The sequence below is a fragment of the Erythranthe guttata genome, chromosome 14 (genome assembly GCF_056151865.1).
Source record: "Erythranthe guttata isolate IM_541 chromosome 14, IM_541, whole genome shotgun sequence".
Taxonomy (NCBI): domain Eukaryota; kingdom Viridiplantae; phylum Streptophyta; class Magnoliopsida; order Lamiales; family Phrymaceae; genus Erythranthe; species Erythranthe guttata.
In genome coordinates, this window is record NC_142546.1 from 4774689 (window position 1) to 4795576 (window position 20888).

A 20888-nucleotide genomic window follows, 5' to 3' on the forward strand; every position below is an offset into this window, starting at 1 on the left:
GCTAAAAAATGGGTGGTGCCTAAAATGGGATAATTACACTTTCCGTCCCTATACTTTGTCATTTTCATGATTTTCGTCCCTAAACAAGATGAAGTTACAATTTTCGTCCCTAAACATGTCACTTTTATGCAGTTTCTGTCCCTCCGTCCATTTGTCCAGTTAGTATGGACGGAAAATCGCACGTGCGCCGCACGTGACACACAAAAGCACCTCCCCCTCCTCCTCATAACATTCAGATCGCGCATTACAGGTAAACGGAACATGCCATAATTCTCTCTTGAAATCCAAATGCCCCTTTTTCCAAAGCCCTAATTTGTTTCACTCAAACTTACATTAGATTGAACAAAAAAAAAAAAAAAAACACTGTAACCACAAACAACTATATCTTAACCACAAACAACTACATCTTAACCACTAATACTTACCACTGAAAATTCTAACCACTATTTTCATCATTACAATTAAAATTAAACAACCTAAGACAACCAAAAGAACTTTCAAGATCTTCATTCTATTGTTGTACTGGGCAATAAATTCTCCAAATTTTTTTTTTCTTTCATAGAACTTCTTCTCTTTTGTCATCATATCTTCTTGCTTTGCCATCATATCGGTTTTTTTGATTTTTCTTTTGTAGAACCACTGTTTTGACTTATCCTTCAGGCTCCATTCCCCAATATAAAACAACAAATTTTTAATTTTTTATTCCAAATCCGAATCCACGACCGCAAGTGTTGAACTTAGCTACCTACGTTGAAGAAACTTCAAAATTTGAATTGCCCACTTTCTAATTGTGCTTTCAATGATGAATTCATGAGGAATTGAGAGATTTCGAAAATTGGGTTTTGCAGAGAATTTGGATATTTATGAAATTATTCTAAAAATCTGAACGCTATGAGGGGAGGTGCTTTTGTATGTCACGTGCCGCGCACGTGCGGTTTTCTGTCCATACTAACTGGACAAATGGCTGAAGGGACATAAACATCATAAAATAGATATGTTTAGGGATGAAAATTGCAACTTCATCTTGTTTAAGAACAAAAATTGTACAAGAGGCAAAGTATAGGAACGATGAAAGATATGATAACAGTTGCTCGGGTTATACGAACACAAAAAAAAATATATAATAATAAATAATAAAAGAGAAAAAGAAAGCTAGAGACAGAAGTACTAGTGCTTATCTACAATGTGCCAATGGCTGAATGACAATAAATAATTGTAAAAGTGATGGGCCCACTTATCTTTGGATGATATATACAAGCCAAACAATTTTAATTCACTGAAGAATGTGACACTCATGTGAATAAGTGGTACACAAATATCATCAAAATGAAATCATAGTTTAGTTGTGCGTTCTCTCTCTCTCTAAACATTTGTACTAATAATAAATTATATAAAAATTGATATATTAATTAAAGAAAGAAATCATGGAGAAAGTGAGGCCTAACCGGAGCGATGTACACATGGAGGGGGAGGAGGCGGCGAAAGCGGAGGCCGCCGCACGAGACTACTTCGACGGGGTGGCGCCGAAGCGGCACACTAAGCCTCTACGCAGCGAATATTCCTCTTCTTCTGCTGCCTACGTGGATGCTCACCCCGCAGCTGATGACCAGCTCACTCCTGAATACATAGAATTCCAACATCTCGAGAAGGAAGACTCTCAGGTATAAAATACTCAATTGGATGCTCAATTTTGGTATGTATTTATGTGTAATTTGGTTAACATAGAGATTACAAGATTACATTACACCACCGAACCCTATCGAAATATTTTTACCGAATTATTATTAATAAATAAAATTTTATTTTAATAATTCATTTATTATATATAAAAGATGAACATAATATCCTAACTAATAATTGCTATTAGTTAAAATTAATTATATTCTTTAGCTATGTCAAAAATATTTTAAATTGCTTTCATTATTGATGATATAATTGATCTTAAAAGTGTTTAAATTATAATTTTATTTAAGAAATATTTTATATTAGGTAAATTAAGAACATATATTTAGAGCACTTATATTTTAAAAACTAGTTTTGTATATTTTAAACAAGTATACCTTGAATTGCTTTGAAAAATATTCTTTGAAAAAAATGATATTGAATTTAGACTTAAATAGTTGATAACATAAATTGGTAATTACCAATTTACCATTACCATACCCTACCGTATCGAACTTTTGGTGTACCGAATTTCGGTATACCGAAGTTTTTGGTAGGGCAATGGTCATGAATTTCATAATACCGAAATTTCGATAATGGTAGTGATTCGAGGGGTTTGGTATGGTTGCCCTATCAAACCCACCCCTAGTTTTATGTAGAGTACTCTATATCTAGTTAAAATAATGGGTAAAATTTATTTTTCACCCCTATTCTATGAGAAATGTATCATTTACAGTACCCTGATGTATAGAAAACCTCCGATGGCCCCGATTGTTAGCCTTTTTTCCTAATTCCATTGGTCAAACCCTTTGACTGACCGTTGCAAAGAACGGTTGGTTTTTTTCTGACAAAAATACACCCAATATAATATCTATATTGTTTAGTTTTAGCATTATTTCACCATATTTTTTAACTTTTTTTCAGCGCTTAACCTCACTATTTTTCGGTCCTTTTGTTCTTGAATTCTTGCATTTAGTTATGTTTATTTCCCTAATGTTGTCCATCTTAAATATCTTCAAATAGTTCAAATTTTCAACAATCATGTCTTACATCCATACATTATGTCTTATTTTTCCGAAAACAAATTTAGGGATTTTATGAAATATAAAGTGGTGTAAAAAGAGTCAGTGCACGTTCAAGTCTAACAGCGTTAAAGATTTAATCATTGACGGTCACAAATAAGGGGGCATTTGATGTTTTCTATACATGGGAGTAAATAATACATGTAGTACAAAGATACAAAATGAATTTTACCCTTCAAAATATTCAACTTACTTTTGGAGTTACAAATATTTTTCGCAAATCTTTATATGTATTTTGTTATTTTGGTTGTTTGATAAACGGGTATATTGTTGGAGAGAAAAGATTACACCCGATATCCAAAACATAGGTAACTACTGTAGTAGAATCTCGATAAATTAATAACCTCCGCTTAAATAATAATTTATCTCAATCTCGATTCGATGAAAACATATTAAATTATTAGTTCGATAATTTAATATTTCGCTAGATTAATAAAATTTTGTTAGTTCCGATTGTATTAATTTATAGAGGTCTGTTAACTGCAAATTATATTTATTTTTTGTAATGTAGAAACTTGTTTATAGTGGAAGCAAAGTTGCAGAGGAGTTCACGGAAACACAATATTACAAGGATCTCAATGGCGTCGACAAGCAGCATCACACGGTACTAAATAATATTCACTTATTTTCTTGATATTTCAGTTTATCTTCAAATAATTTGTTTAGGGAGAAGATTTTTTTGTAAGTGTTGGAATATCGATAATGAAATAACGGTTTGTTTAATGCTATACCTATTAAATACACGAGATGCACGTGTACTGATAATTACTCATTTTAAAAACATCAACAACATGTATATGTGTGTAATTGCGTGCAGATCTGTGATATTCTCGCAACTAAACATAGAGATATATAGACCGAAAATGCCAAAGTTGAATTTAAAAGATCCGTCGATTTATAATGATTTAGATTATAAAATCCTTAAAATTAACACATTGAACAATTCAATTCTAAAGATGCATTTTTTATTGCAATATTGTTAGACCGGAACGGGGTTCATAAAAGTGGACGACGCAAAGGGGAAGAAGGGCTTCAGCCTAGAACCCGATTATGCTAGTGAAAGTCATGCCTCGTGTCGGGGAAACCCTGCTACTAACGACTGGGTTCCAGCTGCTTCTGATGATACGGTACATCCTTTTTTTTTTTTTTAAATACGAATTTTTACAAATACGTATTAAACAGAGATCATTTTTTTTTTTTTTTTTTTTTTTTGTGTGCAGGTGGATGTAAAGACTGACAAGCCAAATAGGAGTGGGTGATTTTGGTCATTCTTGATGATGATGATGATGAGTGCAGTTTGGTGTTCATTTTATCCATATGTTTGGATATGTTTTGAGATTCTTGGTTTCAATTTTTGTGTTTTCTAAGTTGAATTGTCTTCTCATATCAAAACATAATTGAGTGTGGTACTAATCTTGGGTATTCTTAGGCCTTGGTTTCAACCTAAACAGTTCTTTTAGTTTGAAATGGTACTTATAAAAAAACAAATCACGGCCAACCCTTAAGGGAAGGTCGAATTACGAACCCTTTACCCCTTCTCCTGTATGGGTAATTAAAACCATCTCCCAATCCCAATTATGTACTGTCTAACACGTCTACCCTTATTTGGAAATTCAAAGGATACAATATCCTTAATGAAATATGGAATAATATTAGAGCTACAAGGACCCAAGCAGATAGTTTAGCAATTTCATGAGCTGCAATATCCCTTCCCTCAAAATATGGTAAATATGAAACTCTTCAAAAGTAGTAGCTAGCCGTTTAATGTCGTTGATCCTTGTGTATGAATCGTCTTCACCACGAATTGCTGCTACAATGATACTTGAATCACCCTCCAATGCAACTCGACGAAAATCATGATCGCGAGCAAATTCCAAAGCTTTCAAAGCTGCCATTGCCTCAGTTGTGACTGAATCAAAATATTGTTTACAACTAATAGAATACCATCCAACACATCTTCCATCAAAATCTCTGGCCAAACCACATCCATTATCAATGGAACACAGATAAGTATCAAAATTGATTTTCACGACACCCCTAGGAGGTGCCTCCCACCGAATAGTTGATCTTCTACTAGAGTAAAGTGGACTTGAAATAAGAACTACTAAAGTAAGGCTACGCATATCCGATATAAACTTTTTCGCAAATAAAATAATATCCGTAGGCGATCTACTCATTTCCTCGAAAAGTTTCTTATTTCTAGCGTTCCAAATCGCCCAACATAGAACCACACAATACTCAAAATGTACACTATCTTGACGTTGTTTCATCCATAAAAACCATTCAATAACCGATTGCTCCTTTGGCCAATGGATCAAATATGGTACCCCACTCAATGCCTAACCTTGTCTAACGAAGGTGCAGAGAGTTAGGCAATGTCACACATCCTCATCTCCTGCATTGCATAAATCACATGATCCTGACTCAATGATTTTACGTTTAATAAGATTTAATCGAGTAGGAAGGAGATTTTCAAAATCACCGCCACAAAAAAAAATATTTACTGAGAAGTTTCAAAATCCATAGCCATTTGTAAGAACCCGATAAATTCGACGAAGAACTGGAAGCTAAATTCGATCCATCTTTTTCTTTCTCCATCTGAACATCAATGTAATAGGCACTACAAACGTAAAACAATCCGTTTCGGCTATAATGCCACATAAGTTTATCCTCGTTGATGGAACTTCCAAGGGAAATTGACAAAATACAATTAATATTTTCTTCAATAAAGATTTGAGATAGTATATGCGGGCCCCACTACCCGGTGACACTGTCAATTAGGCTACCAACCTTCATATCTCTTCGCCTCTGCAAAATATATACGATCCTTTCCCGGTTCCAACAATACACTGGTTTGCTACATTTGTTCACAAAAAAAAAACTGAGATTTGTACAAATTGCAGAGAAATACAGGCCGACAACAATGGTGAAAGCTGGCAAATTGAAGAGAGGTAATTTCCTATACATTCATGGATCCCCTCCACTTCTATTAAACTAATTTTTGTGATTTTACAACACAATTTATGTTTTTCACCCTTCTCAGCGTCTTCGAAGGATAAATCGAAGTCTCCTACAGAAATCCTATGCAACGGTAAGCCTGAAATCGACAATCGATTTTCATTTAGATATGTTGCAGATTTAATAGTTGTTTGATTAATTATGTTATTTTTCATACATGAATCACTGAAAATTTCCCTAATTTCAGTGACGCTGAAATCAAAGAAACGCTACGACCATATGCGACGGTTCAGAATTCTTCTATGGTTGATTACTCAAAAATGGAGTTTGTTAACAAGCTTGTTTCTTCGATCTACAAATCTATGGTCGCACTATTTGTTGACTCATAAATATTTGTTTCCCATGAAAATTTGTTTTATCAGAGTGCACAACACAGAATAGAGAGAAATGAATAGAGTATATAAAATGACGGATAAGAGAGAAATAAGAAGAATGGAGAGGAATTAGGAGAAAAATATGGACTAAAAAGGGTAAAATGGGCATTAACATAAGCTGGGGTCACACAATTCAGAAAATATTAAATGGGTTTGCTTACAAATGGGTAATTATAAATTGGGTCCAGACTATATTATTTTACCTAATGAGGGGGTTATCCCTCATTTTTCCTTGAAAAAATTGTGTCTTTTAGGGTTTAAAATATCATATTACCGATCAGAGGTAATTCTCATTAGACAATTAAATGGTAATGCTAAACTATCCATTGTGTTAATTGTATATACAGAGGTAACGTCTTTATATAAATTGAGCCCGGTTTCATCGGTATTCCCTGAGAAGAAAATTCGTCAGACTTCCACCTTAACCGAGATAAGATAAATATACAGCCGTATTACAACAAAATCGTATAGTTAAATTAATAAATATGACGAGAAAAGTTTATGAATTGGGCATTATCATCAATACATATAGCAAAATATCAAAACGAATTGAAACCTCAATTTTGTCGTTTAAATTGAACTTTAATTTGTATTAATTTTACTCCAATCTCGTGCATCGCATGGGCTAAAATTCTAGTTACAAAAGAAAAAAAAAAGAAAAAAAGACTATCCGAGGGGCTCAGAATTTGCTACACGATTTGCAAATTTGATTTGCTATGAAAAAAAAAACAAAAAAAAGAGCTGAAAAAATAGAAAATGAAAATAAATAAATAATAATAATGAATTTTAAAAAATTACAAATATGTCATTAAGATTTTCTTAGGTTGTCATAACGTTTCTTTCTTTTATATATAATGATATCCCAAATTCCGTACTTTGCTAGTGGATTTTGCATTTTGTAGTAAAATTTATTTATTTATTTGGATAAATTACACCCACACCCCTCAGGTATGATGAAATAACTTTAAGGTCTTTGTGGCATCGATAATTACACTCATCCCGTGAAACATAGTTAGAAACTCTAATGGGATAATGCATTAGATACGTTATTCCGATAGGTTTCTTACGAACTATTAGTTTCAGAAAGTGGTAGAGATAACATAGCGCTATTGGTGATTTAAGAAATATTAGGGGAGCCATGTCACCCCCTAGCTCTATGTTGTCTCCACCACTTACTAAAAGTAATAGTCCGTTAGAACTCTATTGGAACAACTTATCTATACATTATCTCATTAGAGTTTCTAACTATGTTCAGGGTTTCAAGGGGGTGAGCGTAATTACTGATACCACAGGGACCTTAAAGTTATTTCAGTATATTTCAGGAGTGTGAGTGTAATTTACCCTATTTATTTCAACAAAGTCATCATTTCATTAGTTGATGTTTTTTTTTTCTTTTTCCATTAAACGAACTGTTTTATAGCCAAAAATTCGAAAGAATAACGTGAACCCACAAGTGTTATAAAGGAAAATTTCAAAAATTCAAAACCTATCGAGTCTAAGGAATACTAATGACGTAGTATCTATGTCCTCAAGACCTCACTCCAAGTTCTACTCATTTTAAATCGTCGGAAAGTACACCGGACGTCGGATCTTAGACCGGCGGTGGTGAAAATAACGAACGAAAAATAATAAATATAAGAGAGAGTCTTGGAATAGGGTATCAAAAGGTTATTATTGAAACTTTTTTATTAACGTAACCCTAATGTAGTTTTCTTATGTGCCTTATATATAATAGAGAAGATCCCCATTTTGGTATCAATTAAGATCCTCTATCATCTATTAAATGATACTAGTTTACATATTATATTCGAACTATATATTTATGGCATGATGCTTTCATCACGTTTTGTCAACGGGCAGCTGGCTTGGTCGCCACTTACCTCATCGGCTTCACCCTTGTGGGGTTTAAGTGGACTGCTTGGCTAACCCTGGCGAACGAGCCTCGTTGGACTTTTGTCTTGGCCTTATCCGCAACAGGGCCCATCTCACCATGGCCTATATGGGCCTGGGTGCCTTCTCTTCACAAGGCTTGGGCTTGGTCCATCTTTACTTGGCCGTTCTTACGGTTAACAATCGATTGGCCAAATCACTCTCCATCAACTACGTCGGTGCCTACTTTTAGCAGTAGAACCATACTGTGGAGCTCGAGACCGGGAGTACAAATTTCAATACTCTTCGGACGGTTTTTGGCTAAACACTGCTTCATATTATTCATCGTCATAATACTCCTCATCATCCTCATAATTGAGGGGGTCATATGCGTAACTAGTGGAGCATGGATAATGAGTGATATTAATTAATATCAAAGTCGTCGCTCGGATTTTTGGGGGCATGGGAAAAACTACCCTAGATGTAAACCCGGGGCGCCGTCTTCAACCGAGCACTTAGGCATATGTTTCGGAGCAAGGAGGTGAAGAAGGGCTTGATCGCGATAGTCTCCTTGAAGTTTTGAGAGTGAAGTAGGGTATTTTCGAAAAAAAAAAAAAAAATTCAGGGCTAAAATCGTCATTTGAGTGCTCAAGGATATTATTGCCTTTTCTATCGAGGGTTAGAATAGTAATATCACTATTTTGAATTTTTGTGATGAAAATCTCACAAGAAATAGATGAAAGGTTCCCATTTTTTTTCTTTTTCTTCTTTTTTTGTGCAAAGATTAAAGGGTCATTTTGATATGGAACATATAATTTGACGGTGAACTTTATCAGTTTTAAAATATCAGGGTGGAAACCACCAATCAGTTATACTTGTGGGGTGCAAAATGAAATTAACCCAAAATTTGTTCCCCAATCCGCTAATCAAATCTCAAATCAACATACTTCATGGAGTGGATCTCTCAATTAAATATATACCGAGGGGTTATTTGAGACGAAATAGATAATAGAAGGGTTAAAATGAATTATACTTAAAAATTATACATTTGACATAATTGACGTCAGCATCTCCAGAAACTTCGTTGCACTCTTTATATAGTCTCGCTTATTCTGTTTCCACATTCCAGAGACATCCACCAACAGACGCCCAGAGAGAGAGAGAGAGAGAGAGAGAGTTAGAGAGAGAAGATACGAAGAACGGTCGAAACGCAGACGGCTGTTAAGGTGATTTTCGCTATCAGATTAAATTGAATCATTTTACCTTTTTTTTTTCTTTGAATTAATAAATTTCAAAAGGGACATTTGAATTTGTGGCCTGCTGTGTAGCGATATAGTCGGAATTCAACCGGATCCCGATCCGTTGATCCATTTGTGTTTTTTTTAGTGGATTTCTCGGATGATGTAAAATGATTGGATTAATTCTTTGTTTCGGAAATGAAGATATGTGATTGGTTCATCGCTTTCTTATACATTTCTGAAGTCTAATTTTCTTCGATCAGGACGAACTGCAGGAAATTCTCTTTTGTTTTAAAGTATGAAAACTGCCAACATACAGTTATGGTCTCTTCTGAAATTGTTAGCAATTGCAAGACTTTGTATATCTATTTTTTTTTTTTTTTTTTTTTTTTAACAATTTGTATTTACGGCCACCCGAATTACGAAAAAAACCTCTCTTGGATAATTACAACCATTCATCAACTATACTTTGTCTTACGAAAAAACTTTTCCTTTAGTAGGTAAATCTGGCACCGTGTAAGACAATATATGGCTGATTGGTGATTGTTATTATCAAAAAAATGAGGGGTTTGTTTTTCGTAATTTGAGCTTACTTCACGGGTGGCCGTATTTTGCGCCGTATTTTGCCCTTCTTTTTGTAGAGGTATTTTGATATGTGGTTCTTCAGTCATGCAGTATTTGTGAGTTGCTTATTCACTCCTCATTTGTTCTGATGTAATTGATTGCTTTTTTTTCTTTGAATGTTTGTGCAGATGTCGTACTCCAGAAGATCGAGGTGCGAACCAACTGCCTAACTAACGCAGTTGTTATAATTAAAGTATTTGTTAAATGTAGTTTCTATTTATGTGTTTGAACACATTTTTATAGGTACTATGATTCGCCTTCGCCTTACGGGCGCCACAGCAGGTCGGTATCCAGATCTCCGTCAAGGAGCAGATCAAGGTAACTTTCTAGAGCTTGGTTACCTCAGTTTTTTTATTTTGCCTCCTATTTTTGAAATTTCATATTTTGCATGGGATTATCTGATTTATCTTTATTGTTGAATAAATTATGCAGAAGCTGTGACTCGAGTGACGCCGAAAATCCCGGAAATAATTTGTACGTGACAGGACTTCCATCCCGGGTCACGAAGAGGGACATTGAGAAGCATTTTTCAACCGAAGGAAAGGTAATGTGTCTTACATATTAGCTCTGCGGTTTATTCGTGTATCCATTCTTGATTTTGTTACTATGAACTAAATTTTCTTGAAGTTTGGATAGTGCTCTGCCACTGTGATAAAATAATCTGTGTCGCGTTTTGATTGTAAATGTACGACTATTTTTTGTTTAGGTTGAGAATGTTCATCTGGTTATTGATCCAAGGACGAGGGAATCTCGCGGGTTTGGTTTTGTGACTATGTCGACTTTGGAAGAGGCTGATCGCTGTATCAAGTACTTGGATCGAACTGTCTTTGAAGGCAGGGTTATTACTGTCGAGAAGGTAAACTGTCTCTTTTGAGGCCATTGATGCATGCATTTTGTGGTCGTTCAATATTTAATTGTATCGTTTTTTATATATTAAGTTCGGTTCAAAAGTTTATGCTATCTATCTTCTTGCCTGAAGTTTCTTTGGCAACAGGGTAGCTGTGTGTAGCAGCTCTTCATCAAACTAATCAAATCAAATTCAAATCAAATACATGAAGCAAATAGCAGACTGTTATTACTGAGGGTTGTGTGCCCTGAATTTCTTCTTTTTCTCTTGTGTTTTGTGGTATTCAGTTTTTGTAGCGTTATCTTTCGACCCTGTTGTTTGAATAATGCCATTAATTACGAGTCTTGGAGGAAGTAACTCTGATGGGTTATCAAATACTCCGTTTTGCAGGCTAAACGAGGGAGGGGGCGAACACCTACTCCAGGAAGGTATCTTGGGCTGAAAACAGTTCGTGGTGAGATATGCATGCTCATAGTTAGTCATTTGTTGTTCTATCGTAACTGTTTATACTTGTAAAACAACTTTATGAAAAATTGTTGTCTTGCCTATTTAGGGGGTGGTCGTCGTTCTCCGAGCTACTCACCTTATTCAAGAAGTCGCTCTCCGAGCAGAGGCAGGAGCAGGAGTCGGAGCAGATCATACTCTCCTTACTATGGAGGTAGACGAAGATCATACTCACCGGCCTATTCAAGGCGTTGTCGTAGGTCGTCACATTCTCCAGATGAAAGATGTTATTCAAGGCGTCGCTCTCCATCGTATGATAGCAGGTCTCCTTTGAGGAGGAGGCGTGAGCGCTCGCACGACTACTCACCCAATGACCGTTACTACAGAAGAAGCTATAACAGGGATTACTCCCCCGATACAAGATATAGGTCTTTACGGGATTACTCTCCTGATGACCGTTACTATGGTAGAGGCAGAAGCCGATATAATGCTGACCGAAGTATTTCACCTAGGCATAGGGGGCGTCGTACAAGCTATTCGCCTGGTGGGAGTTACTACTCACGAAGCATGTCACCGAGGAGTTGCTACTCAGAAAGTGTGTCTCCATCTCCGAGGGGAAGATCAAGATCAAGGTCAAGGAGGAACAAGTATGATGGGAAGCGGAGCGTATCCCGTTGTCGTTCGAAGCGGTCTTATGAATCACGTGACAGCCGCTCTTCAAGAAGACACACTAGGAGTCCAAGTGCTACTTCTTCATCGTCTACTCGTGCGGTTACTCCTACCAAACCCTCCCCATAGGTTTCATTTCCATGTTTGTCGTAGTTATACTTGGATAATCAGTTCTGTGATTAGGTACGTGAACAAACGTTTAGCTCTACAATGAGATCTAACGATGGGCGTTGTTGTTAAGGTTCATAGTTTCGTTGCAGCTCAAGTTTGTTGAACAGTGAATGTACTATTCATGTATTGTTATGGCTGCTCCCTTATTCGTGACCTGCTTTATTTTTTACTGTTGTTTTTGCTTAATTGGATTTTTTTTTAAAAAAATTTATATATGCTATTGTGAACATTTTTTTTTTCTTTTTCAAAAATGCAAGAAGATTGTCCATTGGATGATGTCAGGCTGGCGTAACAGTAACTGAAAATGGAGAACCTGTGTAATTGAACAACAATGTGGTAAACACGACAATATGAAACAATGTGGTAAACACGACAATATGACATTTCTAATATATAAAAAAGACAACGTGACATTTCATTGTCATGCGAAAAAAAAGGAACACTTATTGGAGATTTTCGTTTTGAAGTAGTGAAAAAGCAAGAAATGAACATATTATTACATATCGTGGACGGAATATTCCCTTGTCCGAGACAAGGCGGCAAATACAACACAGGAAAGCATCTTACCCTGATTCTTTATTATGTATTATTGAAATAACTTTCTAAGCTGATGGCACCGCACACTCGTTTATCTTCCAGATCTCTTTTGCATACTGCCCAATTGTTCGATCACTGCTAAATTTTCCACTTCCGGCAGTGCTGAGTATCGACATCTTTGTCCATCTCTTTCTGTCCCTGCATCAATATATAAAAACAATCATAGCGTCAATATCAGTTCTGTTCCAATCTCTATTACTTATTATACAAAAATTGCCAAATCGATTAAACAAGAGACGATGAAATTTAAGCCCACATTATAGAAATATGACGGAGTGGGAAGATTGTGGTTTCTCTAGGCTACTTACTTGTATGCTTCATCGACTCTTTCTTGGGCATCCATGTAGCTTGGGAAGTCGTAACCAACGAGAAAGTAGTCACCACGTCCATAACCAGAATCTCCCTCAAGTGAATCGAGCAGTGGGTTATAGTCATAGCTTCCAAATGCTCCAGATCTTATAAACTGTTTCGCCTCTTCAAACCGAGGGTCTGGTTTGAACTACACAATCAGAACAGACGAGACGTTAAATTTAAAAGTCGATTTTTCCTTTTTAAAATAAAATCTAGCCAGAAAGGCAAAATGGATGTGGAGAATCACTCTTGGAATGAACGTATGAAAAGTTTACCATTCCGTTTTCTCTCTCTTTACGCAAGCGAGGAACTTGATCAGCTGTGGCACCAAAAAGAAAGAAATTTGACTCCCCAATTTCTTCTCTGATTTCAACGTTAGCACCATCTAATGTTCCGATAATGAGGCATCCATTCAGAGCAAATTTCATGTTACTTGTGCCACTTGCCTCCATCCCAGCTGTGCTGATATGCTGTGATAGTTCACTCCCTGGAATAAGCATCTCTGCCACCGACACATTGTAATTCGGGACGAAAACGATCTGCAAACATTCAAAATCATTAGGAAATTAAATAATAGACAAAAAAAGTTATTTATTAAGAAAGGCATGTTAATGAATAGAAATACCAAGACATATACCTTTAAAAAGTTATTGACTTCCGGGTCACTGTTAACAACATCACCAACATCATTTACGAGCTTAACTATTCTTATAGCATTTGTATATGTTGCAAATGCTTTTCCTCCAATCATGATGGTACGAGGTGTTGTCTTTTTACGATCTTCAGGGTTCATTTCCTGCATTGATACACATAATCCACTAAGTTACAACGCAATGACTATGTTTAAGATAGTACACTGTAGATTACGACTTGGAAGAAAAATGATAAAACTTAATTAAAGCACATGCTAACAAGAATGATAAATAGCACCCAACATCAACTGAATAGATATAGCACAGGGCTCAAGAACTTATTTATGACTCACCTTCAATTTCTTGTACCTATAGACAGCACCCAAAATGTTTAACAGCTGCCTCTTATATTCATGGATGCGCTTCACTTGAATATCAAAGAGAGAATTTGGGTCAATGCTCACACCAGTAACCTGCAGTACGTAATTTGCCAATCGCTTTTTGCTTGCCAGCTTAGCTGATTCCCACTCGCTTTGGAGTTCTGAATTGTCAGCAAACTTTTTGGAAAATAGAGTCAATATAAAACCAATCCAATAACAAAGATGATAACAACGAAAAAGTGGACAAAATTATTTTTGGAATGTTGTTCGTGCTACTTACTTGACGCAGATTTGTTAGTAGGTCAAGATTAGTCACCCATTTATCCGTTTTTAACCATTTGGTGATAATTTGACTAAGCTCGGGATTGCAGAATTTGAGCCATCGGCGAGGAGTTATACCATTGGTTTTGTTTTGGAATTTGGTAGGCCAAATAGAGACATAATCAGCAAATAACTCGTCCTTTAATATGTCACTGTGCAGCTGTGCAACACCGTTCACCTGCAAGAAGAGGATGAACAAAGATTCACATGCTAAACTTCATGACAAATGCTGCAACATAAATATCTTATTCAACACATGACTAAGCTCTTACCGTGTGTGCTGACACCACACACAAGTTGGCCATACGCACAACTGCTTTTTGTGGGTTGTTATCCAAAATACATAGACTGGAAAGTTTGCTCTCGAGGTCAGGTCTAGTTGACTTTATCAGCGCAATAAACTGTAAAGCAACAAGCTAATCAGTACACTAAAGTCGATTTGGTGAATAGGTAGAACAAAATTAGAGAATACGATAAATACCCTCTTGTCTATTTCTGTAATGATTTCCATATGACGTGGAAGGAGTTTCCACATGACAGCTTGTGACCATTTCTCCAGGGCTTCCGGAAGGACTGTATGATTTGTATAGGCTACTGTCCTGTTAGAATACACACATCGTCAGATCCAAAAACAGAGCTATACTAAAAGATGAATTTATAATAAAATAGTTATAAAACAATCACTTAGAGGTGATGTCCCAGGCTTCGTCCCATCCGAGGCCTTCATCATCCATTAGCACACGCATCAGCTCTGGAATTGCAAGAGTAGGATGTGTGTCATTTAGTTGCACTGCAACCTTAGAGGGAAATTCAGACCACTGGATTTCCTTTTCACCATTCCTCTCCTTAAATCGAGCAATTATATCCTGGAAACATTGTTACTTGTGTTAGAGAACAGCAGATTGAGTAAACTTTGGCTGACTGACCTATCATCATTACTGGAAGTAATAAATATTCAGTGTATTGCATTTAGTACCCCAAGTTTTATACTGAATTGATAAAAAACTCCTCATGTTGTAAATACTAGTAAAAAAACCCTATAATTCATTTTTTTAGCACGCAGCCCCCTAAATGGTCCTATTTTAGGTGTAGCTTGCTAATAAAATTGAATCATAGGAGGGGTTTTGCTAATAGTTATAACACGGTGAGTTTTTTGCTAAGTAGAGTGAACACAGAGGTGCTAAATGCAATAAACCCAATAAATATCTTAGAAAACACATTTGGAACACTATTTTCAAGGGAGTGGCTCTCCTTAAATTCTAAGGTGTGATATTCACTACCAATAAGATGAAATATACTTAAACAATTTATCCGTGTTGTTTATTTTTAGAATTAGGATTTTGCAAAAAGAGCTCCAATGTTTCACACACTAACCAAGTTGGGCCTTTTATTCATAGATATTGTTGTGAATCTGTGGCGAAAGTGAATCTTTTAGCACTTCCAACACTCTTTATATGCGTAGTGCAAAAGGAATCTAGCCATTAATATCAATCAATTTTGTTTCATGTGATCACAGCTAAAAACTGGATTCTTCCCTAATGTGAATGACTTGGTTGTCAAACCTTTTCAAATGTAATTTCCAACAAAAACTTAATACAACGAAAACAATATGATGAACAGAAATGCATAAAACAAACACCAAAAAGGGAATAAGATAGTAGCAGACCCGAAGTGATGCACTGCACAAGAAATACTGCTGCTTCAATCGTAAAAGTTTCCCATTTTCGGTGGCATCTCCAGGGTATAGAACAGCACAAATCTGCATACATATACACATGCCACATAATTTTCCAAAGAGAGTTAGAAAATATAATTTTATTAGCATAAAATTTCACATGCTCGAATATATTGCGACTGGAAACATAAACAACTCTTCACCTGCTGCGCGCTTGAATGAAGTAGAGCAGCAGATTCATATTCTCCTTCGTTAAACTGAAATAAGTTGAAGTCATTAGAACTAGCTTTGGCCTCCCATAGTCGAAGACTGTTGGTGTTCTTTGTTTTGTATCCCGGAATTGGTACATCATATGCAAGAGCTTGTATGACCTCTCCACCCACCCATTTTCGACTAAAGACATTTTAGAAAAAAAAAAAAAAAAGAAATGCATGAATAAATATTCCTGAAGAAACGGGTCAGTGTTAATTATATCCGTACACTAAGAAACTAACAATTTAAGAAATCAAGAGAATTTTTCTGTTGCACTTACGAGCCATTGGGATTGACCTCAACTTGACCGAAAAATCTTATAGGGAAGACAACATCGTGTCTGACGACTTCCCAGGGGCTGAACTTCTGCATTAGTTTACCAGGAAGCGAAGGCTTACAGTTTTTTCCAGAAATTAGGGAGCGAATTTAACTATGTTTTAAGTGACAGCTAACCTCCAACCAATCTTCTGCAATTTCCTCTTGGCCTGCTTTGGTGATTCGCTGCTTGAATAGACCATATCTGTACCTCAAACCATACCCCCACGCAGGTAAGTTCAATGTAGCCATTGAGTCAAGAAAACAAGAGGCAAGCCTCCCAAGACCACCATTTCCTAGTGCAGCATCTTTCTCCTACAATATTCAATTAAAACACCCTCACATGTCACAATCTATTGGGACGTAAATAGGAAAGAGAAAATTGTATTAAATGCTCACAACAGTAGCATTTAATATAATTTAACTTAAACAAATCTTCCCGGATGAAGTCGTCAAATTGAGTAACAAATGAAACGAAGGCAAACAGAGAGGACTATATTAAAGGAGTATATGAGATTACCTGCTCTACTATGTTCTCGAGGTCATGACCCAGTTGCTGATGAATAACGTAAATACTGGCAGAACCAATTTTTAACATGTAAAGGAGTATATGAGATTACCTGCTCTACTATGTTCTCGAGGTCATGACCCAGTTGCTTTAAAGCATCAGCATATGCAACTTGAAGATCTAGGTTTCCAACTGCGTTGGTCAGAGCTCGGCCTTGGAGATATTCCATAGACAAATAGTATGTTTGCTTAGGATTAACTTGGTGATAGTGACTATACGTCTCATTCCATTGCTGCATAATAATCAGAGTAATTCTTAGAACATAATAATCTAGTTTAATTAATCAACCGAAAAATTGCTACACGAGAAACATCAGTTTTGAAACTGATACGGCTCTCAAAAACTAATAAACAGAGTTCTTACTGCTTCAAACAGATAACCAAAATGACAATTAGTCTAATCGCTCTAGCCAATTCTTAGGAAAAAAATATAAAAACCATTGCAACAATCAAAGCAATACCATACAAAGAAGTGATAGCTTATCACTCGACCAAGTAATTATTACATATTCTTATGAAACCAAAATTGAACAATCCCACTTTATTTCGCAATTTTTTTCATCAAGAAAATTACACATAAATCAGTTCAACAAACAACAATACAAATCTCTTTGTCCTCAAGTCAACAAAACACGAAATGACTACACAAAATACCTTGATCAGCTGATCATGAACGCTTTCTGCAGTAGCATAGTATGCTTGCTCTGGCTCGAACTTGAAGGGAGAAAAATGAGGGCTATACTGAGCATGGTAATTGATATTGGAAGCAATCTCGGTCGCCGCTTTAGCCAGTGGATGCGCAATCGGTGGAATTTTCTCCAAAATTTTAGCCTTAGCAGTTGCAGCACCGTTGGTCTTCACAGTAGCTTCTGCCATCGCTACGAATTTCTACGGGCGTCTTAAAATACACCACCTGCAAACGAGATGCAGAAAAAAATGATAAAATCAAAAATTAATAAATTTGACAGCAACTAGAATATTTCATCCATTAGAAGAAGATTCAGCAGAATCTCGAATCAAACTGTGTAAATCGTAAACAATGGTAAGAATATTCGGCTACAAAAAAACACATGCAACAACATGATGAAACTACAGTAGAAAACACACACAAAAAAAAAAAAAAACAAAAAATACGAAATTAAAGCAGAGAAACAATGAATTACCAGATTTACGGCCGATGTATGAACGAAAATGAGAGAATCTAAGAAATGCAGGGACAATTACTGCGAAACCAAAAGTAATTGCGCCATTTTAAGGAGCGGAATGGAGAGGAATATACCAGTGGGGAGATATTAGTCGAAGAAGAAATGGACAAAATCAGAAAAAGCGAAAAAGGTAATTTCTACGGCTGTTTTTCGATTGGTGGTAACGAGTGATTCAGAGAAGATGATCAGATGATGATGGTGATGGTGAATGAAAATAAATATCAGAGTGGAGAGTGTGTGTGGGGAAGGTGAAGAAGACGACGCTAATTTTTATGATATTTATGTGGAAGCACCCAATATTGAGTGATCTTTACATTTATGTCCCTATTCTATTTGTTTAATTAAATAAATAATCTTATTTAAAGTCCATATATCAACTTGGTCCAATTCTAATAATAGTCACTTTCCAGTTTTGCAATACCACCCATGTTTCTAATAAATATAACAAGTATTAAAAATTTCAATAAATGTTTTTTTAATTTTTGAAAGGGTAAATTACAACCACACCCCTGAGGTATTGGCAAATTACAAAAAGATCCCTTCTGTTTGGGTAATTACAACCACCCCTCAACTATAAATCTTCTTACACGTCTACTATTCGGTTTTAAATTTAGTGGAATCTTCTAGATTATATTGAATATTCTCAATTTTGGACCCGTATTATCCCATTCGAGCTCCGAATTTTGAAGCTAGATGATCATCATGAGATGTGTTTTTTGGCATGTATATATCAGATTGTGGTGCATCAGAAATTGTATTTTTGCACAAAATGAGAACAAATTAGAGAACATTCCACGGAATCTAGATGATTATGTTGAATTTGAATCCATGAGAGTGGAGATGTAAGAAAATTCATAATTGAGGGGATAGATATAGTTATCCAAACATGAGGGATTTTTTTGTAATTTGATCATATCTCAGGGGTGCTTGTAATTTACCTTTTTAGAATAAATAACATTGCAAAGAGTAAAATAACTTTGTCCATTTAATAATGTGAGAGAGAAAATTAACTATTAGAGTTGAATATACATGGAAAAACCATAGGAGAAAAAATGCATTTAATGCGGTATTGCATTCTAAATTGACAGATAATATGTAACAAAAATATTATTCTAAAGTGACAGTTATTGTGGAACAAATGAAATATTATGTGAACCAATTGTTTTAAGTGATTAAAAATAAAATATTTAGTTCTTATTCATATAAAGAATATCGACTTTCTCCGGTCCTTAAGCGAGATTGCCTAATTGATGGAACAAGAGAGTGTAATTTGAATTTCATTGTCAATAATTTCTAGATCGAAATTATTACACATAGTTTATACTTACTATAGTATTTTATATTTACATACTCGTGTAGTTTACAAACTATTATTATACACTATGGAGGTTTACCTAGTAATATATATAAACTATTGCAGGTTCCTTCTTTATAATAACTAAAAAAAAAAGAATATTTTGTATCATTATACTGGATAATCATTTAATAGACCTTTTAGTTCAACTTTGTTTTAGGAGATGTGGCCTTTATTCGAATATTCTACAATCAAAAGTAAACCTTACTTGAACATATTTATTTTAATTAAATTTGGATTAAATAAGATATGATCAATTATTTATTAATTAACCAACTACTATTTAGATAGTAAGATTGTTCGTTTTTCTAGATTAGATTTTTTTATTAAATTTGTTCAATTATGCTATTATATGTAATTTGTGTATAAAAATATAGAAGACAATAGTGACAAGTGACAACAAACTTTTTTTTTTTTTTTGAGATCGACAACAAACTTAATAGTTGTAATTTTATAGGTAATTCACACCCACATCCCTAACTTATGCTCATTTGACAACCACACCTCAAATATTTAAGACTTTAGCATCCACACCCTCTCCATCTATTTTTTTTTTCATTTTTTTTTAATGTAGAAAATAAATATATGACCTTATTCTCAATATCAAAAGTAGAACAAATAGTTTTTTTTTACTATGTTCACGGGTCAAAATTGAAATGTCAAATCAAAATTAGCATTTTCATATAAAAAATAATTATTTTAAAAGTAAATCTGAATGAGAAAAAAATTTAAATAAATAATATGTTAAATTAGAATGGAAAATAAATTTATATATATTAAAAATTGAGTGCTGCTATTTCTGCCTCGAAAGTATCTCAATTCACCATCAAAGATTATAAAATGTCAAAAATACACCTAAATTTTATAATCCACCACCCTTCTTATATTCACTTAATCCTCATGTGTTCTAAGTTATATTTATTTTATTTTAATTTTTAAAAAATATAATTTTTTTTAATTTTTTTTAATTTTTTTATTTTTTTGCAATGAAATATTTGTTAAAAGATATTTAAACTTCCATATCAGATGACCTACAAATTATGTAAATTTGTTTTTAGGACACGAAATTATATTAAGCCAAACTGGCCAATTTTGGAGAAAGTTCAGGACCTTCCGTACAAGCAATCTTAATTTATTTCTCAAAAAACGTGAATTCCTGCTCTTTTTTACCTTAAAAAATGTTTTTCTGTAACAAAGGTATTATTCACTCCAACTAGAGAGGGTGAGATTTCCAGTAAAAA

The 20888-nt window shown here is 34.9% G+C and overlaps 3 protein-coding genes across 3 annotated transcripts; 2 read left to right on the forward strand and 1 right to left on the reverse strand.

Annotated features, from left to right (window-relative positions):
- The first annotated feature begins 1260 nt into the window (after positions 1-1260).
- Positions 1261-4192, forward strand: MEE59 (maternal effect embryo arrest 59). The gene is made up of 4 exons (XM_012984074.2): positions 1261-1661; positions 3256-3348; positions 3728-3871; positions 3965-4192. The coding sequence occupies exons 1-4, from the start codon at positions 1425-1427 to the stop codon at positions 4001-4003; spliced, it is 513 nt and encodes a 170-aa protein (XP_012839528.2). The 5' UTR covers positions 1261-1424; the 3' UTR covers positions 4004-4192.
- A 4896-nt stretch (positions 4193-9088) lies between these two features.
- LOC105959932 (uncharacterized) lies at positions 9089-12184 on the forward strand. Its single transcript, XM_012984095.2, has 7 exons — positions 9089-9231; positions 9996-10018; positions 10111-10185; positions 10300-10411; positions 10574-10723; positions 11105-11168; positions 11268-12184. The coding sequence occupies exons 2-7, from the start codon at positions 9996-9998 to the stop codon at positions 11954-11956; spliced, it is 1113 nt and encodes a 370-aa protein (XP_012839549.1). The 5' UTR covers positions 9089-9231; the 3' UTR covers positions 11957-12184.
- A 178-nt stretch (positions 12185-12362) lies between these two features.
- PHS2 (alpha-glucan phosphorylase 2) lies at positions 12363-18686 on the reverse strand. The gene is made up of 16 exons (XM_012984084.2): positions 18252-18686; positions 17743-18001; positions 17142-17321; positions 16660-16836; positions 16487-16572; positions 16158-16347; positions 15946-16038; positions 14964-15145; positions 14761-14878; positions 14552-14680; positions 14239-14457; positions 13932-14135; positions 13584-13742; positions 13222-13485; positions 12904-13094; positions 12363-12733 (listed from the first exon to the last, which is right to left on the reverse strand). The coding sequence occupies exons 2-16, from the start codon at positions 17962-17964 to the stop codon at positions 12601-12603; spliced, it is 2547 nt and encodes an 848-aa protein (XP_012839538.1). The 5' UTR covers positions 17965-18001; positions 18252-18686; the 3' UTR covers positions 12363-12600.
- Between the last annotated feature and the right edge of the window lie 2202 nt (positions 18687-20888).

Coding starts and splice junctions, on each gene's coding strand:
- PHS2 (XM_012984084.2), bottom strand. CDS start 17,964: ATGGCAGAAGCTACTGTGAAGACCAACGGTGCTGCAACTGCTAAGGCT. Junction 17,322..17,742: donor TTCATGATCAGCTGATCAAG/GTATTTTGTGTA, acceptor ATTATTATGCAG/CAATGGAATGAGACGTATAG. Junction 14,879..14,963: donor GCCTGGGACATCACCTCTAA/GTGATTGTTTTA, acceptor GTATTCTAACAG/GACAGTAGCCTATACAAATC.
- MEE59 (XM_012984074.2), top strand. CDS start 1,425: ATGGAGAAAGTGAGGCCTAACCGGAGCGATGTACACATGGAGGGGGAG. Junction 1,662..3,255: donor TCGAGAAGGAAGACTCTCAG/GTATAAAATACT, acceptor TTTGTAATGTAG/AAACTTGTTTATAGTGGAAG. Junction 3,872..3,964: donor CAGCTGCTTCTGATGATACG/GTACATCCTTTT, acceptor TTTTGTGTGCAG/GTGGATGTAAAGACTGACAA.
- LOC105959932 (XM_012984095.2), top strand. CDS start 9,996: ATGTCGTACTCCAGAAGATCGAG. Junction 10,186..10,299: donor CCGTCAAGGAGCAGATCAAG/GTAACTTTCTAG, acceptor TAAATTATGCAG/AAGCTGTGACTCGAGTGACG. Junction 11,169..11,267: donor TGGGCTGAAAACAGTTCGTG/GTGAGATATGCA, acceptor TTGCCTATTTAG/GGGGTGGTCGTCGTTCTCCG.